A 15,473-nucleotide genomic window follows, 5' to 3' on the forward strand; every position below is an offset into this window, starting at 1 on the left:
GATCCCCAAACCTTGCGACCAGGGCCGTAGGCACTCGTCCGCCATGGGGGAAATTCCCCCCACACCCAAACACCCGCCCCTAAGTTTAGGGACGGCGAACAAAACACCCCAACAAGGGGACCTACCAGGTCCCGATGTTGGCTCCACGTGTCCCGTAAGGGGCACTGTGAAGACTTCGACAGCCACTCCGGGAGTCGAGTGTCGACGCTCACGCGTAGAGCTCGTGCGTGCGTTTATTACAAGTTTTATGAGTAATATTATTATAAAAACGTTTAAAATAGAATGGCAGGTTTAAAGCATTACTCATTTGATGGATGTTTGTCGAAAAAGAAGGACGAGGAATTGTAATTTTTTTCATTACCTACAGATGAGGAAAGAGAAGTTCAAATTCATTTAAAAACTATAAAACTTTACAGTAGGTACCTACCTACCACAAAATAATAGTACTAACTATAATTAGTTACTTTGTTGATACTAACAATAATATGGACTCATGTCTGAATTATTAAGGAATTTGATACTTTATAATTACGAGAGCAACTTGCAAATGTGACTTTTTGTTTATGGAGATATTTCTACGATTTTGGTATCAAATGAAAGGTCTAAGACTAAAACTATTTTGTCCGTTTGAATAATATAAATCGGTTTACATTTTACAGGTTTAGGACATATCTATACTAATATTATAAAGCTGAAGAGTTTGTTTGTTTGTTTGATTGTTTGTTTGTTTGTTTGTTTGAACGCGCTAATCTCAGGAACTACTGGTCCGATTTGAAAAATTCTTTCAGTGTTAGATAGTCCTTTTATCGAGGAAGGCTATAGGCTATTTCATCACGCTACGTCCAATAGGAGCGAAGTAGCAACAAAAAATGTTACAAAAACGGGGAAAATTTTGACCCATTCTCTCTTATGTGACGCAAGCGAAGTTGCGCGGGTCGGCTAGTTATGAAGAATATAAAATATTAAAAATGTAAACAAACCAAAACAGGTGGCAACGATGCGGCGAGCCGACAACCCTAGCGTCATAGGTAACGCGTCACTCTACGCCAGACAGTGACAGAGTTACGCGTTAAAAGAGAGCGGGAATACTTAGGTGAATATGTCGTTAGGTACGGAGCGCTTATACGAGCTGAATTAGACTTTGTTGCTTAGAAGCAAGAGTCCACAGTCTCGTATCGGTACGCGTACGGAAAGGTTGTTTATTTAATAAGTTGTTATTGAATATCGCTTCTTGGAAGTGCATTGTTCTCGCGGGCGGTCGGGTCGGCTACCTGCGCCAGGTGTGCGGCCGACCGACTTGTTTACAAGTTGCATTGTGTTATAATTTATTATATGTTTGCGTACGATGAGTAGCATAAGGGGAGAATGTTGATTTTTGTGACTCCAGTGGGAGTGATGTTATGGAGGAAGAGATTTTGGAATGCGAGCAACAAGTAAATGTAGAAGTTCATGAAGAAGATACAAGCATGGCCAGTTTAAATAAAAAATCCGCTGAGAAAAGGGTACGAGAGGATAGTGAAGAGATAATAGAAGAAGATGAGGGCTTTATCACGGTCAGAAAAGGCAAAAAAAGGCTCACGAACCAGTCAAGAAGATCTGACATGAACAACATCAGAATGAATTCAGAATCAAAAGCGCAAAACGACCAACCTATGGTTATAGTTATTTCAAAGGAAATTTTACCTAAACAATTTGGAATGGCAAAACTACTGAAAGCCGAAAATATTACAAATATTTTAAAAATTCAGTATAAAAGTCCATATAAGATACTAATTGAATTTGAAAATAAAGAAAGTGCAAACAAGTTAATTAGTTGCGAAAGATTGCGTATTTTAGGATGCAGGTGCCAACTGGTCGATGAAGTAAGCTTATCATATGGTGTTCTACGCGATATAGATTTGGAAACTGAGGAGAAGGAGATTGGAGAAGCCCTAAAGTGTGATTACGAGATAGTATCAGTGAGAAGGCTAAAACGGTTAAATGACTTAAATGAATGGATTGACAGCGGTACCATACGGCTGTGTTTTAGAAGTTCCATTTTACCCCCATATGTATACGGATATAGGTGTCGGTTTAAAGTGGAACCATACACTTTTCCTGTATCGCAATGTTCAGGATGCTGACGGTTCGGTCACCTAGTAAAGTATTGCCCAACCAAAAAAATGATATGTCCAAAATGCTCAGGAGCTCACGAGAACTGTACAGTTACGGTCTATAAATGCATTAATTGTAAGGGCGCTCATATGTCCCTTGACAAATCCTGCCCTGTATTTGCTAAAGAAAAGACTATCAGGAAGATTATGACCATCCAAAACTGCACGTATCGAAAAGCACTATCAATATGGTTAGAACAGAAGGAATCGAAAAAAGAACAAGAAATATTAAATGAAAAGTCTAATTTCATGGCCACTACAGCAGTGAACAAAAATACGTTAGAACAATCAAAATCATACAGGGATGTGGTTGCAGATAATTCATTCAAATCGTTAGTTATAGACGCTGATGCACCGGAATCTAAAGCTTCAGAAGACGAAGTAAATCATATGGAGTATTCTCAATCAAGATCAAAAAAAGAAAATAAAAATAAAAGGAGTCAAAATAATCAAAATGATAATAATGATAAAAGTAGCACTTCGAAAGTAATCGCTGATTCTGAAACAAACACTGAGAAGACCTATAAATCGAATACGGTTTTGAGAAGTTTAATCAAAAAAATTAGAGACATTTATCTTTCAAATAACAATTTTGAGGACAAAATAAAAATATTCTGTAGTTATATAGTAAAAGAGTGCATAGAGTTTATCTTTGAATTAATTAAAAAACAAGAGGCATTAACTAAATTAATTTCATTGATTACCAATGGCTAATGTACAAAAAAAGTTTGGCTTAAATATAATGCAGTGGAATGCGCAGAGCTTAAGACCAAAACTTTCAGACTTGAAACTTTTGTTGTCATATAATAAAATTCACATAGCCCTGATATGCGAAACTTGGTTGGAACCTGATTCCGGTTTAAATGTAAGTGGCTACCATATGTATCGCAAAGACAGAGATGACGGATATGGGGGTGTTTTAATCATGGTACATAACTCAATTAAAGCTCAAGATTGTAAGTTAAAACATATTAAACATGGCATAGAAGTGGTATGTATTGAATTATTGAATTGTTGTCATATTAATTTTGTAATGCTACTCTATTGTCCCCCATCAGTACACACTAACCAAACAGATTGGGATGCTGTATTCAAATCTTTTAAAAGAAACTGTTTAATAGCAGGTGATTTTAACGCTCACCACACCAATTGGTCGAACAAAGTCGACTCTAGAGGAAATCAAATATATGATGCAGCTTTGGAACATTTCATTTCATTAAATAACGGTCATTCAACTAGGATCAAATTAGTTAACAACGTGGTTCAACAAACATCCCCAGATATTTCATTTATTTCAAGTGATATAGCTATGTCTTGTGATTGGCAAGTTACAAATGACAGTCTGGGAAGTGATCACCTCATCATAAAAATGAAATTCAATTTCAAAGACGTGTTACGAGTACATAAAAAACGTAATTTTAATTCGGCTAACTGGACTGACTACAGTAAACATCTTGAAGGTTATTATTCTGCATATAATTGTGAGGGAAGTAATATTCAAATGGAATATAATAATTTTATTAACCAAATTAACAGCTCAGCGGATCTTCATATTCCGATGACCAAAGAATTTAATAATCCTTGTAGGAACTTTCGACCACAACCATATTGGAATCAATCTCTTTCCAAAATGATTGCTCAACGTAGACTAGCACTAAGTCAGTTTAGGAAAAATCCTACCCCATCGAATCTGCATTTATTACAAAAGATTAGTTGTGAGACCAAATTAGCTATTCAACGAGCTAGGCTAGACAAAGTTGGCAGAAATACTGTGACGAAATAGATGAATCAAAATCTATATCGGAAATGTGGAAACAACTAGGATGGCTAAAAGGACGTCGGTCACCTAAGACGTATATTTCCCAAGAAAAAAAAGAGATTCTTCTGAATAGTCTTACCCCTGATTATGTAATGCCATATGTACCAGAGATACGATCAGTGAATGTTATATTAGAATCTAATTTTACAATTCAAGAAATGTATCATTGTCTAAAAAAGAAAGACACCGCTACAGGTGACGATGGTATCACATATTCAATGATTTATCACTTACCTGATTGCGCCAAATTGTATTTATTAAAATTATACAATTTAATTTTTATAACGGGTGAGATCCCCTTTCAGTGGCGTGACATTCGAGTTGTACCGATACCAAAGAAAGAAAGTTCTTTGAATGATAATATTAAACTACGTCCGATCTCTTTGATCTCTTGTATTTGCAAAATTCTGCATAGCATGATAACAAAACGATTAGAATGGTATGTAGAAAAAAAATAATTATTGTCACCTTTTACTACAGACTTCAGAAAGGGTCAATCGTGTTATGATAATTTAGTGCGCCTTGTTACTCAAGTACAGATAGGTTTTTCCAAAAAAATGTCAACTTTGGCATGTTTTTTAGATATTGAAAACGCTTATAATAATATACTTATTAATGAACTTATGGTTTGTCTTGATGAAATAGGGGTAGGAAAAAGTATATGTTTTTATTTATGGAATTTTTTAAAGGAGAGACATTTAAAAATTAGGGATGATCTCGACGAAAATAAATGTATTATGCGGTACGCTAGCAGGGGCTTAGCTCAAGGTGACCCTATGTCTTCCATTTTATTTAATATAACTACAATCAAAATCAGTCAAGAAATTAACAATATATTTATCTGCCAATATGCAGACGATTTTGATCTGTATAGTTGTAACAAAAATTTGTCTGAAAGTGTTAATAATATTCAAATAGCGCTCAACGTTATAGTTATTATACTGGATAAATTAGGGTTAACATTATCGACAACTAAAACCAATTTATGTTTATTTAATAGAGGACGGAAGAAATTACAGTCGGAGATCAGTATTAATAACAATCCTCTTGAATCAGTCATCATCATCATCTCAGCCGGGAATCGTCCACTGCTGGACAAAGGCCTCCCCCATCGAGTGCCAATAGGACCGATCCTGGGCCGCCCTCATCCATCGGACTCCGGCAACCCTTACCAGGTCGTCGGTCCATCTTGTGGGGGGCCTGCCAACACTACGTTTCCCGGTTCGTGGTCGCCACTCCAGAACCTTTCTGCCCCAACGGCCGTCGGTTCTGCGAGCTATGTGCCCTGCCCACTGCCACTTGAGGTTTGCAACTCTTAGGGCTATATCGGTTACTTTGGTTCTCCTGCGGATCTCCTCATTTCTGATTCGATCTCGCAGGGAAACTCCGAGCATAGCCCTCTCCATTGCCCTCTGGGTGACTTTGAGCCTTCTGATAAGGCCCATAGTGAGCGACCACGTTTCAACGCCATAGGTCATCACTGGCAACACACACTGGTCGAAGACTTTCGTCTTGAGACACTGCGGTAATTCGGACGAGAAGATGTGTCGGAGCCTCCCGAACGCTGCACAGTGTGTTATAAACCCTATTTTTGTTTCGTCGTCTTTTTATTGAATTAATCGATAGAGTATACCATTCTGAGGATTAGAGTAAAACTCCGGGCTCGCTAAGACTTGTACTTTTTTCGTTATTCAGTGTCAAAGTTCCGGAATATCCGACTATTGAAAAACGAAAAAAAATTAATTACAATTTAACAGAAGTACTTATTCCAGAATTTATTTATTCTATCGAAAGAAGATATAATAGCCGACCATTCCACCAATTCCTGAAGCTTTAGCATGAACAAATTAGCGAGCCCGGAGTTTTACTCTAATCCTCAGAATGGTATACTCTATCGATTAATTCAATAAAAAGACGACGAAACAAAAATAGGGTTTATAACACACTGTGCGCTGCCCAGCCGAGTTGGATTCGACGAGTGACCTCTTTCTCGAAGTTGGACCTACCTAACTGGACAGTTTGTCCTAGGTAGACGTAATCGTCAACAACTTCGAGTGTAGCGTCGCCGATCTTGACAGGGGTGGGTCTGACATGGTGGTTCGACATGATTTTTATCTTGTCCATGTTCATTTTGAGACCTACTTGTTGGGATACGCTACTGAGGTCATCGAGCATTGCGCCTAGGTCTTCCATGGTCTCAGCCATGACTACGATATCGTCGGCAAATCGAAGGTGAGTCAAATACTCGCCATTGACGTTGATGCCGAGTCCTCTCCAATCCAGAAGCTTGAAGACGTCTTCCAGTGCAGCGGTGAACAGTTTCGGAGATATTACATCTCACTGTCTCACGCCACGCCGCAGCTGGATAGGTTTCGAGTTCTGGTCTTGAAGGCGGACTGACATTGTGGCGTTTTCGCATAAGCACTTCAACACTTCGATGTACCGATAGTCAATTTGGCACCTCTGGAGAGACTGTAGCACTGCCCAGGTCTCGATCGAATCGAAGGCTTTCTCATAGTCCACAAACGCTAAACATAGGGGCCGGTTATACTCCTCGGACTTCTGTATAACCTGCCGCAGCGTATGTATGTGGTCTATGGTACTAAAGCCATTTCGGAAACCGGCTTGTTCGTGAGGCTGGAAGTCATCGAACCTGTTAGCGAGACGATTCGTAATAACTCTCGAGAACAGCTTGTAGACGTGACTCAGGAGCGAGATGGGCCTATAGTTCTTCAAAAGAGCTTTATCGCCCTTTTTAAAGAACAGCACCACCACGCTCCTGTGCCATGCCTTAGGCGTGGTACCCTCGTGAATGACGGAATTAAACAGTTTTCGGAGAGCTTCTAATATCGGCTGTCCGCCCGCTTTTAGAAGCTCTGCTGTTATTCCGTCATCACCTGGAGCCTTGTTGTTCTTGAGCTGTCTGAGAGCCATACTAATCTCGCACAGGTCGATGTCCGGGATATCTTCGGTATAGTGTCGGGTTAGTGCGGCTCTTGGATCTGTTGCCGCACTGCAAACAGGTGATCGTGTGGACGTGTATAACTGTCCATAGAACTTCTCTACCTCACCCATGAGCTCAGCTCTGGAAGATATGATCTTGCCGTCCTCGGTCTTCAGTTTGGTCAGCTTGCTTTGCCCAATGGACAGATCCCTGGCAAACACCTTAGAGCCCCTGTTCCGCTCAATAGCCTCTTCAACACATTTGGTGTTGAATTGGCGTATATCGCGTTTCAGGGACTTTGAGATCTGTCGATTGAGCCGCCGGCAGACTGTCACGTCACCGGAGGACTGCAGAACCATCCTACGTCGTTCTTCCATGAGCTGTAGGGTAGGGTCTGAGAGTTTTTTAGTTCTTTTTGGATGCTGGGTCTTAAAGAACTTGGACCCAGTCATCTGGACAGTTTCCACGAGCCTGTTGCTATAATCATCCACATCTACGCACTCACCTAAGCACTCGAAGCGGTTACGTAGTTCGAGTTGAAAGCTCTCGGGGTTTTGAATATGAGCAGGTGCCGGTCGGAGCGTGGACTTCATCAGTCGTGACCGTTCGAGCGCTATGTTCAGATTCAATGTGCCTCTTACCATTCGGTGATCGCTCCCGGTTTTCACCGCATTGATCACAGAGACATCATTGAATATGCGCCGTTTGGTCGACATGATGAAGTCGATCTCATTTTTGGTCGCACCATCGGGACCCACCCAGGTCCGCTTGCGGTGATTCCGCTTCCTGAAGAAGGAGTTCATCATAAAGAGTCCTTCCCTCTCCATGAAGTCGGCCAGCAGTTGACCCCGCGCGTTTCGTTGCCCATACCCAAATTGCCCCACTTTCAACTCATTACCGCAACGTGTGCCCAGTTTCGCGTTGAAGTCTCCCATGACAACGGTGAAGTAGGTCTTTGGAGCTATGTATAGCCCGGGATATATCCTCGTACATAGCCTCCACCTCATCGTCGGAATGTGCCGAAGTCGGGGCGTAGACCTGGATGACCTTCAACGAATACCTTTTGGTAATTCTTAGTATCAGGTACGCCACCCTTGTCGACACACTCTCGATCTTCACCACGTTGTTCACGAGGGACTTGTGGATGATAAACCCGACACCACCCTGGGACTGCTGGTCGCCCTCCTGGAAATAGAGCAGGTTACCTGACTTAAGGATTATTGAGTCCTCCCCCTGTCTTCGGACTTCAGATAACCCTACAATGTCCCATCGTATCCTGCTCAATTCTTCCTCCAGTTCGACTAACTTCTCGTCGGTCCGCAGTGTGCGCGTGTTATATGTTGCCAGGGCCAGTTGTCGTCGGTTGTGGTAGCCTGATCGCTGCCGGGGATTCTTAGCACCCCTTGCCCCGCCGTTACCATGACCGCTACCATAGTCAGGAATAGCGGGGCCGCCGGGGACTAGGGGCCGATCCTTTTGTGCCATCATTTATGGGGGGTTGTGCCATAATCGCCACGCTTGGCAGGCGGGTTGGCGATCGCAGTGGCGGAAGGCTCATCACAAGACGCTGCTGCCCGTCTTGTGTCTCGCTATTTCCTTCCGCCGTGTTAGAATGGTTTGACCGCCATTAGTCGGTTGACTGTTTGCACTAGTGGTACTAAGTACCTCTAGTGGGCGGTGGGGTCGTCACGTCCTGACCTTGAATCAGTGGTCACTTATAAATATTTAGGTTTTTGGCTTGATAGTTGTTTAAGATGGGGCAAACATATTAATGAATGTTACCAAAAGACACAAAAATACCTAAATTTGATCAAAGTCCTGGTAGGCTCGAAATGGGGGGTGCATCCAAAACACTTGCGCAAACTTTACATTACTTTAATCAGAATTAGAATAGATTATAGTTCCTTTGTGTATGATAATAGTTCTAAGTCCAATACATATAGGTAAACTGGATAAAGTTCAGAGCCAAGCTTTACGTATTATAGGTGGTTTTATAAGAAGCACACCAATACATGTAATGGAGTCGGAGCTGTGTGTGCCTCCTCTGCATTTACGTAGAAAATATTTAGCCTGTAAATTTTGTTTAAAATCTCTATCCCAGTCTGATAATGTAACTATAAATTTACTATCAGAACTTAGTTCACTTTGTAAAAGTAAGTAAGTTTGGAGTAAGTACTGACAACAGTCAGTACAAGATGGGTGCCTGGAATGCTCACACCGCCGGAAAAACAGCAGTGCGTCGAGTGTTTGTGTGCGTTTTTGAAGCAGTATAATGAAGATAAAAATGTTTTTTTGGATCTAATTCTTACTGGGGTTGAAACTTGGGTTCATTACTATGAACCTGAGTCTATACAAGACTCAATGCAGTGGCATAAAAAGGGTACACCACCGCCTAAGAAATTTAAGGTATCGTAATCGGCGGGCAAGCTTATGCCGACAGTTTTCTGAGATACCGAAGGAATTTTATAAATAGACTACAAAGATAAAGGCGTTTCTATAACCTGGAAATACTACGCTTCAATTTTAGAGAATTTAAAAGAGGCTATCCGAGAAAAACGAAGTGGAACATTGACCAAAGGTGTGTTGCTCTTACGGGACAATGCTCCCGTTTACAAGAGTCGAGTTGCATCGGCTACTTTGCATATGGTGGGCTTCGATATCATTGATCATCTACCCTATAACCGAAGAAAAAAGAACTGCCGTTTTTAAGCACTTTTGAGAATTATCGACAGAAAGAAAGAAGCAGTGGATAATATCCATGTCCTCCAAAGTAAACATAAAAAGGAAGAGATCTAAGGAATCGAATTACAGAAGTAATAGGTACTTTCTGCTATTTCATCAATGATGGAGAGGGTCGCCGACAGGTTTGTTTAAAGTTCCTCATGAACACTCTAGATATCAGCCAAACGTACTGTACGGGTTGATGACCGTACATACGCTGACTCAGCTCATACGCCGACCCAGCTCATACGCCTACTCAGCATTTACGCCAGACGCAGTAACAACCTGCGTCACTTAATATTGTGCAATACCGTCTATATTAATGAGAAATTATGTAATAATTAGCGAGTACCTCTTAACTTTACGCAGTGAAAACTATCAAGGGAAGACTAGCTACCGTTATTTATTGTAACTTTACTCTTTAACTTTAACTTAATATACAGTTTTTAACTTTGTGGCTATCTTTCTATTAGTGCTCCTAAACTTAACTTAACTCTACTCTACTTTACTATTAGTGCAAGTGTGTGAAGCTAACTGGCCCACACATTTTATGGTCCTTCGAGCATTCTACGGTTTGGGGTAAGTGTTTGTTTCTTGTTACTCAAGCGAATCGGCTTGACTGGCCTTCCACAAGCGGATCTCACCAGACAAGTTGAGAAGGCGCGCATATTGTAGCAGAAACAGTTTCACTGAAACTCCAACGAGAACCTAGCACGGATAACTACGTCCAGAAAATATGTGCTATAGTACTGACAGACTACTACTACTGTAAGTACAACTATAATTAAATGGTCCGAACTTTAACGTGAACTGCGAGCGGTTCGGTACCTACAGACTACACTCATACATACTATTTTGTTTGTTGTAGCTTGTTCGTTTTTAGAGTGACTATATCGTATTAGGTTCCTCAAAAATGGCAGATATTACGGCACAAACTCAAGTTTTCGAATCTATCAAAAGCCTTTGTACTAACTATAAAAAGGACAGTGTGACTCGGAAAACTAATGACTACTTAACCAAGAAATTGATTTCGTTAGAAAATCTTTGGCTAGATTTTACTAACAGGCACCTGATACTCGTTGAAAACAAGGATAAGAATATTCAGTATTTTACTGACAATATCTATGAACGGACTAAGCATCTATATGAAGCTACGAGGCTAGATATACTACAGCGTCTATTGGCGTGTGAAGGAAAACAGGAAGATGTTATCATTCCCCATCCACAGGGAACTGATACGAAGACTAAGAAACTATTGGATCGTCAAGAATGTCATTTGAAGGCTTTGGAACGGGCAATGTCGAAGATTGATATAGATAATATTGTAGAAAAATGGGAATTAGAGGACTGTCTAAGTGACCTTAAAAGCAAATGGGATCTTGTTGAGAAATTACATTGGGAGTTAGAGTCTCTTCTGAAAGGTTCCAACGAAGTATACACTGAAATGTTTTGCAGCAAGGAACGTCAGTACGACGTTATGAAGAGATCCCTTAACTCAAAACTATGGGCTAACGCGCACTTCCAGCATTCTGCCCCGAGGATAAACTTGCCCGAATTCAGTGGCAACTACAGCCATTGGATATCTTTCAAGGATATGTTTTTGGAAACTATACACAACAATACGATGATAACCAAGTCGCAGAAAATGCAGCATCTCAAGTCTAAGCTGAAAGGAGAACCTGAAAGATTAGTACAACACCTAGTCAGCGCTGAGAACTATGAAGCCTGCTGGGATATTCTAACTCAAAGATATGACAATAAAAGGTTACAATTTACGAACTTGATGAATACATTGATGCAGTTACCAGCTATTCAGCAGTGTAATGGAACTATCCTGAAGAAAATGCACGATGTCATCAACGAATGCATGAATGGTCTCCAAAACATCGGCCTTGATACATCAAGCTGGGATCCGATTGTTGTCTACTTGATGGCACAGAAATTAGACTCTACGTCTTATACGGAGTATACACGGGAATTGCAAAATCCAAAGGACGTACCGTCGTTACAAGAATTTCTTGCCTTTCTGGAGAATAAATTCATGGCACTTGAAGCATCAAAAGGGTATCAACACCAACCGAAACCAGCATTTGGCAACAAGATAAAGCCCAGTTTTACTAAACAGCCATTTGATAATAGCAAAAGAGACGTACATTCGGGAATATATCATACTTCATTCGGTAAATGTTTGTTATGTAACGGCCAGCACGTACTTATGCAGTGTCCCCAGTTCGTTGACATGAATACTCGCAATAGAAATGACACAATAAGGAAATTACAGGTGTGTAAAAATTGCTTGTATAAACATAACGAGGTCGAATGCATGTCAGACAAAACTTGCCGAGAGTGCAATAAACGACATCATACGTTATTGCATTACACAACACGGAAATTCCATCCGAAACCTACTTATAAAACATTCGGGCAACGACCTCAGTCAAGAGATTATGAACCCGGGACTAGCACTGGTCAGCATAGCACTAACCATTTGTCAAACAGCAACGCGATGGAAGTGTTGCTAACTACAGTAGAAATTCGAGTAAAATCATTTACTGGAGATTATATATCTTTGCGGGCGTTGTTAGACCAAGGATCGCAAGTTAATCTCATAACAGAAAACGCGGCGCAAAGACTCAAACTTCCTAGAAAACAATTGAATGCGACAATTTCCGGTGTAGGAACTGTTTTAGGTGATTGTAAAGGGCAAATTCTGTTAGAATGCAAATCGTACTGCACGGATTTCACTTTTCAGACAAACGCTCTCATTATTACAAAAATTACAAACAACTTACCACAAAAATCATTCGAAAAAGGTAACTGGCCGCATATACAGGGCTTGCAATTGGCTGACCCTGACTTCAATTTGTCACGAAACGTAGATTTACTGCTTGGGGCAGATATCTATTCCCAGGTCATACTGGAAGGCGTTCTAAAAGGAGATTCTCGGACTCCCACAGCGCAGCAAACACATCTAGGCTGGATATTATGCGGCAAGTTGGAAACGTTTAACTGTCTCGTAACATTGTTTGATCTTGACGAAATGAAGAAATTCTGGGAGACGGAAGATGTTCTACCCGCGGCAAAGGATGCCTCTAAAGAAGAATGGTGTGAGGAATTCTACCAGACAACAACTAAAAGAAATGCCGACGGGAAGTATATCGTAAAAATGCCTCTTCTTCCTAACTACGAACAGAAGATGGGCAAGTCAAGGTCAATTGCCATCTCACAATTCCTGCAATTAGAAAAGCGTCTCGAGAAAAATAATGCATTAGCGTTGATGTAGCGGAGTTTCATAAAGGAATATAATGACTTACATCATATGAAACCAGCGCTTCGAATATCAGCTACAACACCGGAAAACTATTTACCGCATCATGGTGTGTTACGTGAACACTCCGCTACAACTAAATTGAGAGTTGTATTTAATGCCTCACAAAAATCTACAAGCGGGTACAGTCTCAACCAACTGCAGGAAAAGGGTCCCAATCTACAGAAAGATATCCAGGCTCTAATTCTAAAATGGAGGTCATACAGATATGCCTATACTGCAGATATAGAAAAGATGTATCGCTGTATCGAGCTCGCAGAAGAACAACAAGGTTTGCAAAAAATAATATGGCGTGATACATCCACTGAAAGGTTACAAGAATACCAATTATGCACCGTAACATACGGGATGAAGTGCGCTCCATGGCTAGCCATGAGAACGTTAAAGCAACTAGCCATAGACGACGGTCACAAATATCCAGAAGCGTCTATCGTGTTGCAAAAGGAGATGTATGTAGATGATCTGGTTAGTGGTCAAAACTCTATTCTTGAAGCCAAAAATCTTCAAGGGCATCTTATAAAGTTACTAAAGGGTGGTGGTATGAACCTACGTAAATGGTCGGCCAATCACCCCGCTTTACTTGAGAACTTATCTACAGAGCAAATCTCCAGCAAAGATAGCTTTGATTTTAAACACGATGAGTTGACGAAGACACTTGGCCTTGGGTGGAACCCTAAAGATGACACGTTTACATTCAACTGGGATATGGAAATCAAGAACAAAGCACTGACTAAAAGAAGCCTTTTGTCTCAAATTTCGAAGTTATATGACCCATTGGGATGGTTATCTCCCATAACTGTAACAGCAAAATTATTATTTCAAAGAATCTGATGTATAATAGAATACGGGAATTAACGCGAACACGCATTTTACCTTAAAATGCCTAACGTTTCGGCGCAGGTTGCACTCGCCGTGGTCCCAGGCAGTCTGCCTGGGACCACGGCGTGTTCGCGTTAATTCCCGTATTCTATTATACATTAAACATGCAACGCGAGAGTTTAAAAGTTATGGTTCAAAGAATCTGGTTAGGTAAGTTTGGATGGGACGAACATCTACCAAGCGACATTCAAGAAGAATGGTTAAAATTGAAAGGCGATATCCCTGAGGTGAAGAACTTGAAACTTAACCGATGGCTAGGCGGTACACAGGACAACATACATCTTCTGGGTTTTTGTGATGCTAGCGAAAAAGCCTATTCGTGTGTAATTTATAGCTGTACTATAAAGCAGTGCGGTTCGCCTGTTATAACTTTACTCGCCGCGAAGACTAGGATTGCTCCTTTAGCGCAGAAAACTACACTGCCTAGGTTAGAACTCTGCGGCGCACTACTACTCTCACAACTATTTGAAAAGGTAAAGGAAGCGTATGAAGGCCACGAGCTAACTATACAGACTTGGTGCGATTCCCAAGTGGTATTAGCGTGGTTGCAGGGAGACGTCTCCAGATGGGGAAAGTACGTTGCCAACAGGGTCACTAAGATCATAACAAGTATTCCGCCTGAAAACTGGATGTACGTGAAATCGGAACAGAATCCTTAATAATAATTAATATTCCTCGGGAGGCGCAGTCTGCACTGCGCCTCCCGAGGAATATCTCTCACTAAATTACGCAGTTTCAATCTTTGGTGGCAAGGCCCTGGGTTTCTGCAAACTTTACATTTACAAGATAAGCTGAAGAACCACGTAAGCTTGTTTGCGACAAACGTCGAAGCTGCAACGATGTCAATCCTAGGTACACAAAATGAACATAATTTACTAAATGAATTATTACAAAGAAATAGTTCATTGTATCGGGTAACACGAGTCGTCGCTTGGATACTGCGATTCAGCACAAATGCGCGCCACAATAAGAAATTCAACACCGCTTATTTAACTTCGAACGAACTGACCACGGCTAACAACGTAATTATTAAATACGTTCAGCAAACAGAGTTTGAGCAAGAATACAAGCATTTATTGAAAAAGGAACCAGTTTCACAAAAAAGCTCAATTTACAAGCTTAATCCTTATTAAGATGAGAATGGAATTATTCGTGTCGGTGGGCGACTTAATAACTCAAACCTCCCATCCACAATGAGAAATCCTGTTATCCTGGCAAAAGGTGGACGGTTTACAGAATTACTTATCGAGCAGGCGCACCACGTAACACTTCATGGAGGCGCACGACTAACTCTATCTTATATTAGACAGCGATATTGGATTGTCGGCGGTAACAGAATAGTGAAAGCGAGACTACGTCACTGTGTCCGATGTCATCGTCATAAGCCAGCTCAAAATTTTCAACTAATGGGTGACTTACCGTACCAAAGGACTACACCGTCGCGACCCTTCTTACATACTGGGGTTGATTTTACCGGTCACGTACAGGTCAAGATCAATAAGGGACGAGGAGTCAAAACTTCCAAAGGATACATAGCTATCTTTGTTTGTATGGCTACTAAAGCGGTACCTACACATCGAGCTCGTCTCGGACCTCAGCACAGAAAATTTTCTTGCTGCTTTTCAAAGA

General features: G+C 41.0%; 1 protein-coding gene across 1 annotated transcript; it reads left to right on the forward strand.

Moving 5' to 3' along the window:
- Positions 1-2,859: 2,859 nt before the first annotated feature.
- LOC142985784 (uncharacterized) lies at positions 2,860-3,936 on the forward strand. The gene has a single exon (XM_076134029.1). The coding sequence runs from the start codon at positions 2,860-2,862 to the stop codon at positions 3,934-3,936; it is 1,077 nt and encodes a 358-aa protein (XP_075990144.1).
- Positions 3,937-15,473: the final 11,537 nt, after the last annotated feature.

Source organism: Anticarsia gemmatalis, chromosome W, assembly GCF_050436995.1.
Source record: "Anticarsia gemmatalis isolate Benzon Research Colony breed Stoneville strain chromosome W, ilAntGemm2 primary, whole genome shotgun sequence".
Taxonomy (NCBI): domain Eukaryota; kingdom Metazoa; phylum Arthropoda; class Insecta; order Lepidoptera; family Erebidae; genus Anticarsia; species Anticarsia gemmatalis.